This window comes from Chiloscyllium plagiosum, chromosome 13 (genome assembly GCF_004010195.1).
Source record: "Chiloscyllium plagiosum isolate BGI_BamShark_2017 chromosome 13, ASM401019v2, whole genome shotgun sequence".
NCBI classification, from domain to species: domain Eukaryota; kingdom Metazoa; phylum Chordata; class Chondrichthyes; order Orectolobiformes; family Hemiscylliidae; genus Chiloscyllium; species Chiloscyllium plagiosum.
Genome location: NC_057722.1, coordinates 65,737,753 through 65,755,394, shown reverse-complemented (window position 1 = coordinate 65,755,394; position 17,642 = coordinate 65,737,753). Strand labels below are relative to the sequence as shown.

General features: G+C 39.2%; 1 protein-coding gene across 1 annotated transcript; it reads right to left on the bottom strand.

Annotated features, from left to right (window-relative positions):
• Positions 1-908: 908 nt before the first annotated feature.
• On the bottom strand, positions 909-7,515 carry LOC122556350 (extracellular calcium-sensing receptor-like). Its single transcript, XM_043702983.1, has 6 exons — positions 7,400-7,515; positions 6,774-7,056; positions 3,411-4,238; positions 3,053-3,277; positions 1,928-2,051; positions 909-1,810 (listed from the first exon to the last, which is right to left on the bottom strand). The coding sequence occupies exons 2-6, from the start codon at positions 7,020-7,022 to the stop codon at positions 909-911; spliced, it is 2,328 nt and encodes a 775-aa protein (XP_043558918.1). The 5' UTR covers positions 7,023-7,056; positions 7,400-7,515.
• Between the last annotated feature and the right edge of the window lie 10,127 nt (positions 7,516-17,642).

The following is a 17,642-nucleotide window of genomic DNA, read 5'->3' as shown; positions in this document are numbered from 1 at the left end:
ATTTTCAGGAAAACTATAGGTTAGAATTTGACTTTTTACAGATCAATTCTTATGAATATTAGTTTGTATACTATCAAAGGTGCCGCAGAAAAGCTGCTTTAATGCAATGCTAAAACATTGGTGCACATTTTTCAAGTCAGGTAATGGATATTACCAATGTAGGAATTTACTGAATGCACATTATTCACATGCAGAACTTACAAAGAAAACCAAAGAAAGTGATGTAGTATTTCATGCAATCACAAGTTTAATATTGAAAGAATTCACATAAAAAGACAGGAACAGGACTAAGTCATTCACCCTATTCATAATCTTTCTCATTCAATTAGATTATTGCTCATCTGTATCTTCAGTCAAGTATTTGCCTTTTTCTCAGAACCTAACAAAATTGATCAGTCACAGCTTTTACATATCAGATTCAAGACATTTTGATGAGGCATTTCCAGATTTCTCCCACTTGTTGTGTGGAAAAATGCTTCCTGCTTTCATACCTGAGTAGCTTTGCCCCCAATTATAAAGTTATGCCTGAGCCTCCATGTTTCCACTGGAAGAATTAGTTTGCCACTATGCATATATTCACCTCCTTTTTGTCATTTTAAATATTTCAGTTGGATCATTCTTTTTGAGGTGGATAAAGGGAGGGAAAATGCAGGCTGGAAAACAGGGTTACAACAAGAAATAGATAATCCAGGATAGTCAAATGGAGCAGACCAGAATGGTTGAATGGCCTCCTCCTGCTCCTAAATTGTGCAATTCTATGTTAATGTTCTGGTAAAATTGAGATGTAAGCCAATTACATGAAACCAGATACCACAATTTAATCATTTTAACTCTGTTGTTGCTTGGATAAAACAAGGAAACTGTTACACAGCTGTAAAGAAGAGGAAAGATGAGGAGTTTCTTTCATTTCAAGTGACTTTGTGTATCAAATGTTTCTTTGTATTCTTCTCTGGTTGTAGTAGGATAATGTAACATTTAGGAACAAAAATGCAGACAAGTAGACCAAAACTGGATGCCAGAATGGCAAACACTTCTACAGCCACCATGTATTTGCCAGGAGAACTTAGATAAGCAGGAATGAATGTTATCCAAACTGCACAGAATATAAGCATGCTAAAAGTAATACATTGAGCTTCATTGAAATTATCTGGCAGTCTACGGACTAAAAAGGCAACCGCAAAACAAACACAAGACAAAAATCCTACATAACCAAGAACCAAATAAAAGGCTGTCACAGACCCAACATCACATTCTAAAATAATAATATCTTTAAAATAATTCACATTTTTCAGTGGATAGGGTGGTGATGTAATTAGCCAGACCATGCATATTAGACATTGTATAAATGTAAGGATGAAAATGGCCAGACGTTGTTGTACTGGCCCAAACCACTTCATCATGTTATTATTAGGAAGGGTTGTATTAAAGGCCATCATTACAACCAAGGTTTTGCCCAAAACACAGGAAATGCAGAGAACAAAAGTAATACCAAACATGGTGTGGCGTAACATGCAAGACCAGTTTGAAGGTTTTCCAATGAATGTTATTGAGCAGAGAAAGCACAGCACTAAAGCAAAAAGAAGCAGAAAGCTTAATTCTGCATTGTTGGCTTTAACAATGGGAGTGTTGATATGAACACAGAAAATTACGGTTACAGACACAGTGAAGCCAGTTCCAAGTAATGCCAGTGTCACTAAAACGATCCCCATGATCTCCTCAAAGGAGAGAAATTCAGTCATCTTCGGTATGCATTGGTTTCGCTGTTCATTTGGCCAATAATCCCAAGGACATTTTAGGCACGTTATTGAATCTATTTAAAATAAGCACAAGTACATGAAATAAAGTTTTTTCTAAAAATTAAAATGATATAAATAAGTTAAAATGCATGAATAGTTAAGTACATATGTGGGTTTATGTATTTATATACCTGTAATATTACTGATCTCCCCTTCAGCACACTCTACACAATCAAAACAGCAAATAGGCTGCCCTTTTCTGGCAGCTTTCCTTGTTCCAGGTTTACAACTTTCAGAGCAAATTGCCTGTGGTACCTTATGTAAATGAGATTAATAAATGTTTAGAGCTTTGCACGATCTAAAGTTTGGTCTAGAGATGAAAAGCACAGACTAATGTCACAAAAGTCACAAATGTCCTTGAGATCAAAGCTTGATTTAGATTTGTAGTGTCTCCACCAAAAAGGTGGCTGCGAACATCCAGTTAAATGATATACAAATGTAAGGGAGCTACCAGATGACCTATATTGGAAACAAACACAGAAAATGCTGGAAAAACCCAGGAGGTCTGGCAGATTCTATGGAGATAGAAACAATAATTTACGTTCTTCCAATGCAGATTCATAGCAACTCAAGTTCTCTCTCCATAGATGCTTCCAGATCTGTTGAGCTTCTCCAGTATTTTGTGGGTTTATTTCAGATTTCCAATATCCAAAGTATTTTGTTTTTGTTTGAGCTATGATAGGAAGATTCTTCTGTGAATTACATAAGTCATTGGTATTTATTTATTCACAGGATGTGGGTATTATTGGAAATTAATCTTTGCAGAGTTACTGGTGGCAACTGAATAGCTATCTAGGCTATTTCACAGAATAGTTATGACTCAAACACACTACTGTGGATCTGGAGTCAGGCCACACAGCATATTTTCTTCCCTACAGAATAATAGGTAACCAGTTTGATTTGTTATAAGAATTTATAGAAATTTCATGCCAGATTTTTTAAATTAACTGAATTTAAAATTGCCAACAGCCATATTGCTATTTAAATGCACCATAACATTAGTAGTTCAGGGTTCTGCATTACTAGCAAAAGTATTTTAATCTGATTCCTCATAGTAATTGCTATTGTCTTATTCCATTTGCGCCACCCTCACAGAATAGCCATTGTAAATGTGAGGGTGTACATGAAGATTAATTGGACAAGAAGCTGTATTTTTATTGCCTTCCCTGCCTCATCAATGGTTATTTATTGAGAACTAGTTTATCTGACCTGAAAGATCAAAAAGAAAGATATCAAAACAATAAATTTTAAATTACCTTTCTTCGCCCATCACTCCAAACAACTGATTCTTCATTAATAGAGAATTCTTCACCTGGAGTTGCAGATCCATCATAATATCCTACTGTTACTACATCAGTGCCATCCCCAGTGCTTTGCCAATTTACAATGTCATACTTTGGAATGGGATCCCCATTTTCATTGAAGTGCACCGTTTCTCCAGTCATAGTGGTGAAATTGACCATTTTCAAGTATTGCAAAAGCTTTAAGAGAAAACAATTGAAATAGCATGAACTGCAAAAAAGAAACAACTATTTGAACCTTATTTTCTGTCCTACCATGAATATAATTGGAACACAGTAAGATTTTGTTTCAACTGTAAAATAGTTTCAATACCTGTTGTGATTGAAAATTGGACAGATTGTCACATGTATTATTCCAGGATGCCTTGTCCACAGTGTTACATCTGAGCATGTGGTGCAGAGCATGAGCTATAGCATGTGTTGCCTTGTACACATTATATGTAACTCTCAACTGAGATGTGTCAGTATAGATATTTTTAATGGTTTGCAAACTCTCTTGGCCTGTACATTCAGAAGTTTCTTCTGTTCCATTTGCCTGATTCCCTGCCAAGCTTAGATGACAATTGAAGGTTGTTTCCCAAAATTCTTTGAGTAAACTATTTCCTGGGTTTGCAGAAGGGTGTGCTTGGTACAGAAATGCCTTAAAACCACGGATGTTTGCTTGAGGAATTGAAATTCCTAATGCTCCAGTCAGAAACCTTCGGCTTTCTTTCAAGGGAAGAATTGTTGTGGAAATCCAAGCTTCACTTCCTATCCATTGAATGCCTTTGATGTTTTGTCTTGCAATCTCCTTTAGCAAAATTTCCATATCACCTTTAGCAATAAAGGCCACAATAACTTTTGTGTTTGCTTCCTTCACAACATTAATAGTTCTGAGTAACTTTTCTCTAGGGTATGTTCTGCAAAAGGACTCAGAAAAGGCAATACAAACTCCCAACTGCTGGACAGCTTCTGTGAACGCTTGCATCCCAAAGTTTCCATAGTCATTGTCACTCTTGATTGTTCCAATCCAATTCCATCCAAAATGTTTCACTAGTTGAGCCAATGCCCTCGCCTGAAAGTAATCACTGGGTATTGTTCTGAAAAATGATGGATGTTCTTTTTTGTTGCTCAAACAACTACAGGTTGAAAAATAACTGACCTGTTGGAAATCAGAATTGTAAAAACAATAATTAGAAAACAAAAAGATAGGCCTCCTGATGAGTCAGTTATTAACTCCTTTGGTCTATTAACGATATCTAAGGTATCAAATGAAGGGGGTAGCTGTCTCCACCTTCATTACTGAGTGCTTCTTTCATTGATTTCAGCTGTTATGACAGCCAAGATAATGAATCTAGGCAATAAATATTACTCAGGGACCCATGCTGGAAATTGACTGCATTTGAATGTTGATGAGAACAGGTATTAATAAATCTGACATTGTGTCACCATAAAAGACTGAATTAAAGTCACAGCCAAGGTTCAAAGGTTGAAAATGTTCACTTGAGGGTGTTGACACACACCAATGTTATTACTAGTCCTTCCTACATGGGCTAATCTTTAAAGTTGCTCTGATCTTAAAAGATAGTTGAGAGTTTGAACATTTTTATATTTGAATATAACAATATGCATAGAGGTTAGAACATGGAAAAAAGGTGCAAGAATTGACCTTTTAACCCTTGAGCCTCCTCTGCCATTCAATATGATTCTGCTGACCATTCAACTCAGTCCCCTGTTTTCCCTTATCCTTTAATTACTTTAGCCTGAAGAATTATATCTAGCTCTTCCTTGGAAATATTCTCCCTTTTTTTGCCTTCAACTGCTTTCTGTGGCAAAGAATTCCACAGGGTCACCACTCTGTAGGTGGAGAAATCTTTCCTCATCTCAGTCTTAAATGACCTACCCTGTCTCAGCCATGATCTGGAATCTCCAATCATTGGAAACATCCATCCTGCTTTTGTTTGTCTCGTCCTGTTAGAAATTGACAGGTTTCTATGAGATATCCATCATTCTTTGCAACTCCAATGACCATATTCGGATTCAATCCAGTCTCCCTTCACATGTCAGTCCTACTATCCCAGATATCAGTCCATTTGCAACACAATTAACACTCAGACAGTAGGACATTGGAAAGGTAATTAATCTTAATAACAATCAGCTAGGTTATACATTTACTTCATACCTCATCAAATATGGTGCTTGGTGGCACGTGTGTGGTATTGATCTGTCACCATGGGCAGTAATCATAAGAACCTATGTCATAATTGAGGCAAGTCCACAGCATCTCAGACAAAATTTTTTGGCAGTGAAGATATGCGAGAAAGATGAAATGTAACCGAGCCATTAACAACAAATGATAAACTGCAAATATACATTGAGACCCTTCTGAATATCAAATGGACATGAGAACAAAAAAGGGCAAACAAAATTTGAAGAAATTATTGTTGAATATTTGAAACTGAGAACAGACAAGAGCGGTTTCAAAACTTTATGATCCAATCTCAAAGAGACTTCTGAACAATACTTCTAGATCAGCAAAATTTAATCTGTCTTTCTTATTCAAAAACACATCAATTTCAAATGCCTGGTCGAGTGCCAATAGTTAATAATAACGAATAATGATTAAAGGATATGGTCATTTCATTATAAATACCACAACAATAGCAAATCAGTGAATGAAATTGAAATGTTAAATTCCATTCTTCTCTTCAATCTAATCACCTTTCATTACAGATTTTCACTGTTTACCTGTGGAGATTTTATTGTAAATTTCAAATTAGGTTAAATTTATGTTGATTCAATCAACCTCATTACAGTTTATTAATCAAAGTATAGAAAACGAAAAAGGGAAGTAATGATAGAACTGTGCATAATAATACACAACAGCTGAAGTATTGTATATAGTTTTGCTCATTATAAAATGACAAGGATGCACAGTAGAGGGGTGTATAAGAAACTCACCAGAATGATGTCTGGGCAGGAGTGATACATCAATAAACACAGATTAGATCGGATAGGATTGTTTTCCATACACTGGTGTGTGGGGCGCCGCTCCTTCATCAGGTGGTTGTGGAGGACACAATTGTAAGGCAAAACTTTACAGTGTGATGTAACTGAGGTTATACATTGAAAAATACCTTGATTGTCTGTTGAGTCTTTCATCTGTTCGAATACCATGATAGTTTCACACGATAGGGACAAACTTTTCCCCTTAGTGGAGGGCTCATGAGCGAGGGGTTACAGTATTAATGTGAGGAGCAGGACAGTTCAAGGGAATTTGAAGGTTGCATTTTCTGGTGTTAGGAACTCACTGCCTAAAAGGCTGGTAGAGACAGGACCGCTTGAGACATTTAAGAACTACTTAGATGAACATCTGAAACGCCATACAAGGCTACAAGCCAAGTGTTGGAAAATTTTATTAGAATAGATGGATTATTGATATTGGAAGCGGACTCGAAGAACCGAAAGATATCTTTCTCTGCTGTTAAACCTTGATGACCCTATGCTTTAGTTTTGGAGATGCAGGTTTTGGACTGTGGTATACGAAGTTAAAGATAACGCAACACCAGGTCGCAGTCCAACAGGTTCATTTAGAAGCCTAGCTTTGGGAGCGCTGCTCCTTCGTCAGGTGGTTATTTCTATGCTATGGGAACTTCTCAATGTTGCGCTGTTATAATACTCGATGTAGTTCACTTACCATGGGGATTCTGAAAGGGCTTAATAGCCTTGAAACTGCAGCGGACTGTGAGGATCCTGAATCAGCAACAATGGCATTTACATTCCTACAGTCATCCTCTGAAACAGCGTCCCTTCGCCCATCTAAAATCTCTAAGGCTGCCTTAATAGACAAGGACGGCATGCCACACGAATCATAAATCTGGTAACCCAGTGTAAGGTTCGGGAGCAGAGTAGGGTTCCTGTTTATTTCTTCAATTGCGAACAACATCGCCTGCACAAAGCGAAATTCTCTGAAATCAAACCTACAAAAAAAATACAATATTGGCAGAACGGGAAAGAAATCACATTAGCATTTGACCAATAAGTGATTTAGAGACATGCAATTGTACTGTTAAATACAGTAGTTCTTAATAAACTTATCAATACAGAAACAGACTGTCGGCGGGCGCACAAAAAAAAACTTCCCTTTCAACTCCTCGAATCCATACTTGCATAATGGTCGTCGCAATTGAAGGACATTCTTTTTCGCTACAATTTGAGATATAATTCCAAATGCAAACAGGCTCAATGATGCACCCACCAGACACAAACATCACATCACAGAATTATTTAAGGAAATTTTGTTCATTGCAAAATGCAACTAACGTTTTACATTCTACTGCCTCGGGCTGCCTTGCAAATGATACTTTCCGATATTCTACGTTGGAGTGCAGGCTAAAAATTCCGCCCAAAACAATGTCTCCAGCCTTGAATAAACTGAGTAAGTCGAATTTCTCCCACTGTTTGCAGACTGGCTGATAGCCTGCCCATACAGGTGTTAGCAGGGTGAACAAAGCCCAAAGCAAAACCATCCTTTATCAGCAAGTCACCGTGATTGGAAATTCCCAGCAAGTGCCTTTATATACAGTTTCATCTCACCGCTTTTCCATTTCTTTCAGTTAGAATTGACTCCGCGTGAAGGAAATGTCTAACAACTGCCTCAAAACCCACAAAGGAACTATCACACGGGCAAGTGGTGACATGTCCTAAGCTCCAGAGAAACATTGAGATCACTGGGACCTTGTTCAGAGGAAATTTGTGGTGTACTAAGGTGATCATGGTGTGTGGACTGATGCTTGGATATGGAGCTACTTGAATGGAATTTTCCAATGGCTGTCTCAGGCAGCGTCGACTAATTCCTCTCTGTCTGCAACATTCTGTCATTAATGCGGAACAGAACGGGGAGAACTTTACCTAGGATTTAGCAGTTAACAGATTAAATATTTTCGTGTATTGTAACAGTGACTGCAGGTCAAAAAAAACTTCATTGGCTATAAAGCGCTCTGGAACCTGGTTATGTCGTTAATGTCCTTATAAAACGCACACGCACTAATACATCCAAGGGGTGAATTTGCATTTGCAGATTTGTATTTGCAGATACATTCTATTTTGTTTTTTAAAAAGACACACAATCTGTAGACATGCAGTCCATGTGACATTTTATAAAGTCCTACTTTGGAAATAATACCAGTCAAGGTTGGAACACAGGCAGACTCTAATCTCACATCTTAATGTATTGTCTGAGCTGAGATATCATTTTTTTAACGTATAAAACCTTAAGTTATCTCGGGAATGCAACATGGAAGAAGTTCTGGGATTTACATATTAATGAAACGAAACCTGCAATTCATTCGAAGTGATTAAAGACTTAACAGCCATCTCGGTCTGTTCAATACATCGCATCAGTTCTATATATAAACTATGTGACCCATGATCCTGCCCACGAGCTGCCTGTCGAAGGAAAAGCGCTCCGAAAGCTTGTATTTCCAAATAAACCAGTTGGACTATAAACTGGTGTGTGATTTTTTAACTTACTTCAGAACGGTCAGTCCAATTTTGAAGAACTGGAGTCGAAACGTTAATGCTGTTTTCTCTCTCTATAGATGCTGCCTGACCTTCTGAATCTCTGTAGCAATTTCTGTTTCTGTTTATTTCAGATCTCCAGCATCCGCAATTCTTTATGTTGTTTTATATCAGCTGAATTTGACGCATTCATAACAATTGTTATGCAATTCAATGGCCTGTCTCATCAATAGCAATTGTACAGAGCTTCAAACAAGGGAACAGCGCTCCAGCAACATAATCATGGGAGAATCAACTAAAAACTCTGCGTGGTTTTCAGGTGTTGCCACAGACACTATACGATCGTTTTAGAGTTTGGAGTGGGGGGGGGGGGGGGGGTGGAAACGGAAGGCAGTTTAGCCAGGAGCCTTTGTAAGAAGATGGTACAAATATGTTCCTAGATTCGATCTTGCAAATGAAGAGACAATACAGAAACGGAAATGCTCAATATAGATGAAAGGAATGGATGGTAGAAGTTGTCAGCTCTTCTATATTGCGAAGGAAAGTAAAGATGGAATAGTAAATGCCCAACTCATAATTTTCCGATCCCGGATGACACAGGAGCACTGATACGCGACTATAACATTTCACATGTTACACTTCTGCTGAAATAAAAACAAGTGGGGGGATAAACCGTACAATTTCAGGCCAGTCACCTGAAAGTCGGTGTTGCCGGGAACTCACAGACAATAATTCAAAATTAGTTGCTATTTGGAACAATTCCGGTTGAGTAAATGACAGCAAGTATGGGTTAATTAAAAATAATTTTAACACAGTTATTTGATTACGAAATTCGCATTTTTAAATAAAACTCAACTGGCTTGGATGGTTTTGTTGTAAGAGATGAAAAGGACGCTTCGCGAGGTATTTTGTGTGTGTATAATCAATGCTAGCAACAGAAAATGACGTTTTGGACGGCGCTGAGGTAAACATTATGCATCATGTATTTCCGACATTTGATAACATATTACATAACAAAACTGGATTAAGAGGTTGGTGACAGTATACATACAAGATTGTTGGCGGGAGAAAGGAAGTGTGCTGCATCCTTTACTGTGTATATTCATAACTCGCACTTTAGGTCATCAGAGTTAGATAGTCAAATCATGGGGTGGAGTTGCGTGGAAGTGTGTTTGGCAGTTGGGTGTATATGTGTGTGCAAGCTTGGTGAAATGTGTGTGTGTGTGTGAGTGTGATGGGGTATGTATGAGGAGGTGCGTGTGTCGGTGTGCATATGAGAGAGAGAAGGGGCCTGCATGGATGTATATGTAGACTTGCGTGTGTGCGCATGTATATCATGCAGTGGGCTCACCTGTGGTGTGACATGAACCCAAGGTCATGGCTGAGGCCATTCCCATGGGTACTGAGCTTTGCTATCAGCTTCTGTCCAGCCTTTATTGTCCAGTACTTCCCGGGAGCTGAACGACTACACCTTATTCTTCACAGCCTTCAACACATTATCGATGAGGATGAACACTTCACTAAGACCTTCCTGGAGCCTCCATCTCTCACTTTTAAACAACCACCAAACCTTAAACATGCCATGATTCACAGCAAACTGCCCAGACTTTGTATAACACTGTACAACTTTGCCACAGCAGCTGCTACAAGAGGTGTCAGAGTATCAACACTTTTAACACCATTACACATGGGGACATCTCCCACCACATATGCGGCAAGAACTCATGTGACTCAGCCAACCTTATCTATCTCACAAACTGCAAGTCAGGATGCCCTGAGGCATGATACATTGGCGAGACCCAGCAGACGCTAAGACAATGGATGAACTGCACAACAGCAGGAGTGCTTGCTCCTGGTTGGGGAACACTTCAGCGGTCCGGGACATTCAGCCACAGACCTTTGGATGAACATCCTCCAAGTCGGACTTTGGGACAAGCAATAGTGGCTGAGCAGAAGCTGATAGCAAAGTTCGGTAACCATGGGAATGACCTCAACTGGGACCTTGGGTTCATGTCACAGTACAGGTTAACCCCCCCCCCCCACACACGCACACACACTCCGATATAGTCACACACCCACGCAGATTCTCTCTCATACGCACACCCTCCCCACACTTACACTGACATATATACCCTCTCACAGACACATACCCCATCACACTCATACACACACTTATGCAAGCTTACACACACACACTCTCTCTCTATCACATGCATTCACACCCACAAATGCACACTCAATCTGTCGCTCCTATATGTGCACACATAGAAGCTTATGGGGTGAATTTGTTTTAGCAGAATTACATTTTATTTTGCTCAAAACCTACATGAATTCATGTAAAACTCTGTAAAATTATACAGAGGGTTTGTCAATCTGAGATGGCATTGGGACACCGACAGACTTCACACCTATTGTTTAAAAACTTGAGCTGTCTTGAGAATGTAATTTTAAAGAAGCTCTGGGATTTACATATCAAAGAACACAACCAGCATATCCCACTATAAAAAAATGAAAGTTTTAATCTAAGATTGTTTTACTGCAACACATCTCCATGACACTGGACTCCTTTGGCTATAAATTCTGTGAACATGATCTTATTCTCCACAACCACTGATGAAGGAGCAGCACTCCAAAAGCCAGTGCTTCCAAATAACTATAACCTGGTGTTGTGTGATTTTTAACTTTGTCCACCCAGTCCAACACCAGAACTTCCAAGAATGGGGTTTTTAAGAGTCATGAGGGTGCAATGGGACGGGATCCACAGTTAGTCATTGGCCTAGACTGAAAATGGGGCAATACCAGGATAAGTATTCAGGTAAGTATCATACAGCAGGCCCACGTATCCAACATTGAGATGTGCTTTCGAGATGGTTTTGGAAGGGAGTGCAAAACTGTCTATTCTAAGTTTAACATTCCCAGTTAATTATCTGAATGTACGCTGACCAGGATTCATGAAGAGTCCTGATATATGATAACAATACACATTGCAATGACCTCTTACGCTGTTACTGAATCAAAATTCTGCAACAGCTTCAACACAGCACAGAATAGACAGGTGTTTGATGCAAATAGTTCACCACCACCATGAGATTAAGTTAACAATCACATAACACCAGGTTATAGTCCAACAGATTTATCTGGAATCATTAGTTTCTGAGGCGGTGCCTCTTCATCCGGTGATTGTGGAACAGGACCAGAAGACACAGAATGTATAGCAAAAGGGTCACAGTGTCACGGAGTTGTAACAATATATTAAACAAACTTAGATTAAGTCTTGCATCTTTTAGGATGGGATATGCTGGTTTAGGCTCTCTAGTTTGTAAATTTGAAAAGACCTTTGAAGTTATATTCTCAAAGTGGCTTCAGTTTATCTAACAATAGGTGTTTTCTTAGCTCAGACAATGCATTAAAGGTGTGAACTTAAAGTCTGTTCCAATGTTGAATCAGTTTTATTTCTAAAGTGGGACTTTCAGATTCCTACATGATTTATGAAGTTCTCTAAAACATTTGAAGTGGTAGTGGAAACCGTGTCAATAATAAAATTCAGAACAGAATTCCATAAGTACTCAAAGTGGAGAAAACTTTCACAATTACCAAAAAGGAGCACGGAAATTGGCTTTAAAAGACTGATGGGGTGCATTCATCCAAATAACCTTCCTCTGCATTGTGTTATTGTATGATTAATTGGAAATTTAGTAATATGATTAATGCAATGGTTGAATATATTTTTTAATAATTTCTGGCATGTGGGCATTAATAGCAAGGTCATCATTATTTCACCATGGCACATTATACTTGAGATGTCGGTGGTAAATCATCCTCCCAAAGTACTGTGCTCCTAATGGTACAGCAACAGATAGCCTGCACTGTCAGACAAACCTCTAAGTTTGTGAAGTAACAGTAAAGGAGCAACAATATATTTCCAAAGTACTGAATGATGCATTAGGAAAGCATATGCCTTACTCAGTGAGTGGTTAGAATATGGAATGCAGTCATTAATAGAGATGGTGGCAAATACATTCATGGCTTCTGAAAGAAATTAGATAAGCACTCTAAGATATGTGTGGTTAGGCGGAAACAGGGAAGCTACTTTGCTCTTGTAATGGGCTGATACAGTTTTGGTAGGCTGAATGTTTGTGGAAAACATTCTCTGTTAAGATGGTTTGAAGCTTAGAGGGAAGATTTCACACACTGGTTTTCACAAAGAATCTGCTGTCATTATTCTTCTAGATGGTAGAAGTCCTGGGTGTGGAAGGAGACACCTTTGCAAATTGCTCAAAAGCACCTGATGAATGGTGCACACTGCTGCTACTCCCCACCATTCAAATTGAAGTTCCAGTTTAATGTGGTTTACATTTTGATCAAGTAAGCTGCTTTGGTCCTTAATGTTCTTGAGGTGTTGTTGCAGTTGCACACACATCACCCTCTGAATTGTATCCCACAGCTGGTGAAAAGCTTTGGGGAAAGCAGGAAGTGAGTCCTTCTATTCAGAATATCCAGCGCCTGAAAGCAAAATATTTCTATGGCTTTTCCAGGCCAAAGGTATCATGCAGGATGTAGGAAGTAGAGAATTTAGCATTAGTAACATAAATTAAGGGTAACAGGTGATAATTGAGTTCTGTTTTGTTGAAGATGGTCATTATTTGACACTTGCATGTTAATTTCCACTTAGCCCTGCCAAGGCTGAAAACGATCCATGGGTTGTCTGCATATGGGTTGGCTCCATCATCTGAATAGTTGGAAATGGAACTGCCATCATTCCATGTCTGACCTTCTGATGAAGAATTTTCAATGTTAAAGTGGGTGAAGATTGTTGGACTGAAATCAGTGCTCTGAGGAGCTGGTGACAATGTGTTTTGAATTCAAAAAGTTTGTGTTAAGTATAACTTTAGCCAATGGACATACTTTGCATGGTTTCAATCTTAAGGGTAGTTTAAGGCTGCCCTGTATCAAATTACAACAGGATCTTGACCAGATGGGCCAATGGGCTAAGTGGCAGATGGAGTTTAATTCAGATAAATGCGAGGTGCTGCATTTTGGGAAAGCAAATCTTAGCAGGACGTATACACTTAATGGTAAGGTCCTAGGGAGTATTGCTGAACAAAGAGACCTTGGGGTGCAGGTTCATAGCTCCTTGAAAGTGGAGTCACAGGTAGATCGGATAGTGAAGAAGGTGTTTGGTATGCTTTCCTTTATTGGTCAGAGTATTGAGTACAGGAGTTGGGAGGTCATGTTGCAGTTATACAGGACATTGGTTAGGCCGCTGTTGGAATATTGCATGCAATTCTGGTCTCCTTCCTATCGGAAAGGTGTGTGAAACTTGAAAGCGTTCAGAAAAGATTGACAAGGATGGTGCCAGGGTTGGAGGATTTGAGCTATAAGGAGAGGCTGAACAGGCTGGGGCTGTTTTCCCTGAAACTTCGGAGGTTTATAGAGGTTTACCAAATTATGAGGGGCATGGATAGGGTAAATAGGCAAAGTCTTTTCCCTGGGGTGGGGTAGTCCAGAACGGGAGGGCAGAGGTTTAGGGTGAGAGGGGAAAGATATAAAAGAAACCTAAGGGGCAACTTCTTCATGCAGAGGGTGGTACGTGTATGGAATGAGCTGCCAGAGGAAGTGGTGGAGGCTGGTACAATTGCAACATTTAAGAGGCATTTGGTTGGACATATGAATAGGAAGGGTTTAGAGGGATATGGGCCAGTTTTAGCAGATGGGACTAGATTGGGTTGGGATATCTGGTCGGCATGGATGGGTTGGACCGAAGGGTCTGTTTCCAAGCTGTACATCTCTAATACACTATGACTCTAAATGCTGCCTTCTTCAATGGGTGGCACTTGTAACTCATTTCTGGAATATGATTTTTTTTTGGGTTATCTTTGGAATAAAGTAACAATGAGGGCTTGTGTCAAGTCCAGACAGAACACAAAGATACATTAGAATTTGCTAGATCCAAAAATGGCAAGAAGAGCCATGAAAAATTGAAGTGAGCCATTATAAGCTGTTAAGTAGCAGTTGGTTGTTTATCAGTTTCATGCGAACACCATTCGAGAAGTCACCTCTGCTCAACAAAATAAGGATGTCCTTCACAAATCTCGCTGTCAAATTCCACATGATATTCAATGTTGATGCTATGTGTGGTCAATCTGAAAACAACTGCTGTGGCATGGTTTTCCCATGAACTGTAAACTAGACACTGAACTATATGTGGACGGTATATTACCCATCTGCAGACTCTTCAGCTTTAGCCTCCATTTCAGGAAGTCCCATGCCACTCATTGCTGACTGCATTTCCTTCAACTCTGCTGATAGCATTGTTATTATCCGCTCAACTAGGCCACCTTGATACTACTGAATGATGCAGTAATATAATGGATGATCTGTCTGTAGCCTCGATAGCACTTCCTTCCTTTGGTCTCACAACCATAGACTCATTTGTTTGTTGAAAAACAATCAAACTTGCCCTTGAATATATTTGTTGACTCAACTTCTACTGCTCTCTGGGAAAGAGAATTCCAAAGATAACAACCACCTAGGAGAAGAAATTCTTCCTCGTCTCTGCCTAAAGTGGGAACCATATTATGTTTGAAATTATGTGTATTATTCTTCTGTCTACCCTAATACAAGAATTCAGTTTAAACTACTCCACATAAAACTGTATTTATCCATTCACCTAACCTACCTATAGCTCTTTCCAAGTATATTATCAAACATTTTACATTTCAAAAATGTTTTCCTGTTGTTCTATCATCAGCAAATACATCAGCAAAAAATTCTATCCCATTAAACACACTATTAATATATATTAAATAACTGTAGTACCATCACTGCTGCATCTAATAGTTACAATTTTCTAATCTGGAGATGAACTATCTATTATGTCTCCTGTTAGTTAGCCAATCTTATAATCATTTTAATATATCAATCCAACCACAATGCGCTCATATCATGTGCAGTAATCATTTATATATCCTATGAAATGCTTTTCGAAAACTGACATGCACCACACCAACTTTTCGGCCTTTTTTATAGCCTGCTTGTTCTATTCTTAAAGACATCGAATAAATTCATCAAACATTCATAAATGTGGTGTTGGAAAGCTCTGATAACCAACTTCCCGGGTGGCTGATGGGAATTCAAATGTTGTAATTACGTTTAGTCACTTTAATTTATCTGCCTCCCAACTCCAGCCATGGGTGGCAGGCTTTCCTCTGCTGCCTAGAAAGCTGACAGCTAAAGAGACACAATGATTGCTATGCAGAAGGGGTACATTTATTTCTATGCTGATGAACCATAAGACTCAGGAGTGCCTGCGATATGGATTCTTAGAACAGCTGGTGCTGGAGCCTACCAGGGAGAAGGCAATTCTGGATCTGGTATTGTGCAACGAACCAGAATGGATCAGGGACCTCGAATTGAAGGAGCCATTGGGAAGTAGTGACCATAATACAATAAGCTTCAATCTTCAATTTGAGAGGGAGAGGGTACAATCGGAAGTGACAATATTTCTGTTGAATAAAGGGAACTATGGAGCTATGAGGGAGGAGCTGGCCAAAGTTCAATGGTGAAATACCTTAGCAGGGATGACAGTGGAGGAACAATGGCAGATATTTCTGTGTATAATGCAGAAGATGCAGGATCAGTTCATTCCAAAAAGGAAGAAAGATCCTAGGAGGAGGCATGGGTGGCCGTGGCTGACGGGGGAAATTAAGAAACATATAAAGTTAAAAGAGAAAAAGTATAACATAGCAAAGATGAATGAGAAAACAGAGGACTGGGAAGCTTTTAAAGAACAACAGAGGATTACTAAGAAGGAAATACGCAGAGAAAAAGTGAGGTACAAAGGTAAACTGGCCCAAAATATAAAGGAGGATAGTAAAAGCTTTTTTAGATATGTGAAAGGCTAAAAATTGGTTAAGACTAAAATTGGGCCCTTGAAGACAGAAACAGGGGAATATATTATGGGGAACAAAGAAATGGCAGAATAATTGAATTGGTACTTCAGATCTGTGTTCACTGGGGAAGACACAAGCAATCTCCCTAAGGTAACAGTGGCTGAAGGACCTGAACATAAGGGAATTTATATTTGCCAGGAATTGGTGTTGGAGAGACTGTTAGGTCTGAAGGTTGATAAGTCCCCGGGGCCTGATGGTCTACATCCTAGGGTACTGAAGGAGGTGGCTCGAGAAATCGTGGATGTGTTGGTGATTATTTTCCAGAGTTCGATAGATTCGGGATCAGTTCCTGCGGATTGGAGAGTGCCTAATGTTGTACCACTTTTTAAGAAAGGTGAGAGAGAGAAAGCAGGAAATTATAGACCAGTTAGTCTGACTTCAGTGCTGGAAAAGATGCTGGAGTCTATTATAAAGGATGAAATTAAGACATATCTGGATAGTAGTAACAGGATAGGTCAGAGTAAGCATGGATTTATGAAGGGGAAATCATGCTTGACTAATCTTCTTGAATTTTTTGAGGATGTAACTCTGAAGACGGAAGAGGGAGATCCAGTAGATGTAGTGTACCTGGACTTTCAGAAAGCTTTTGATAAAGTCCCACATAGGTGGTTAGTGAGCAAAATTAGGGCGCATGGTATTGGGGGCAAAGTACTAATCTGGAATTTTGGAATGGCAGGCAGTGACCAGTGGGGCACTGCAGGGATCAGTGCTGGGACCGCAGCATTTTACAATATATATATAGTGATATAGAAGATGGAATTAGTAATAATATTAGCAAATTTGCTGATGATACTAAGCTGGGTGGCAGGGTGAAATGTGATGAGGATGTTAGGAGATTACAGGGTGACCTGGACAGGTTAGGTGAGTGGTCAGATGCATGGCAGATGCAGTTTAATGTGGATAAATGTATGGTTATCCACTTTGGTGGCAAGAACAGGAAGGCAGATTACTACTTAAATGGAACTAATTTAGGTAAAGGGGCAGTACAAAGAGATCTGGGTGTTCTTGTACACCAGTCAATGAAGGTACAGCAGGTAGTGAAGAAGACTAATAGCATGCTGGCCTTCATAACAAGAGGGATTGAGTATAGAAGC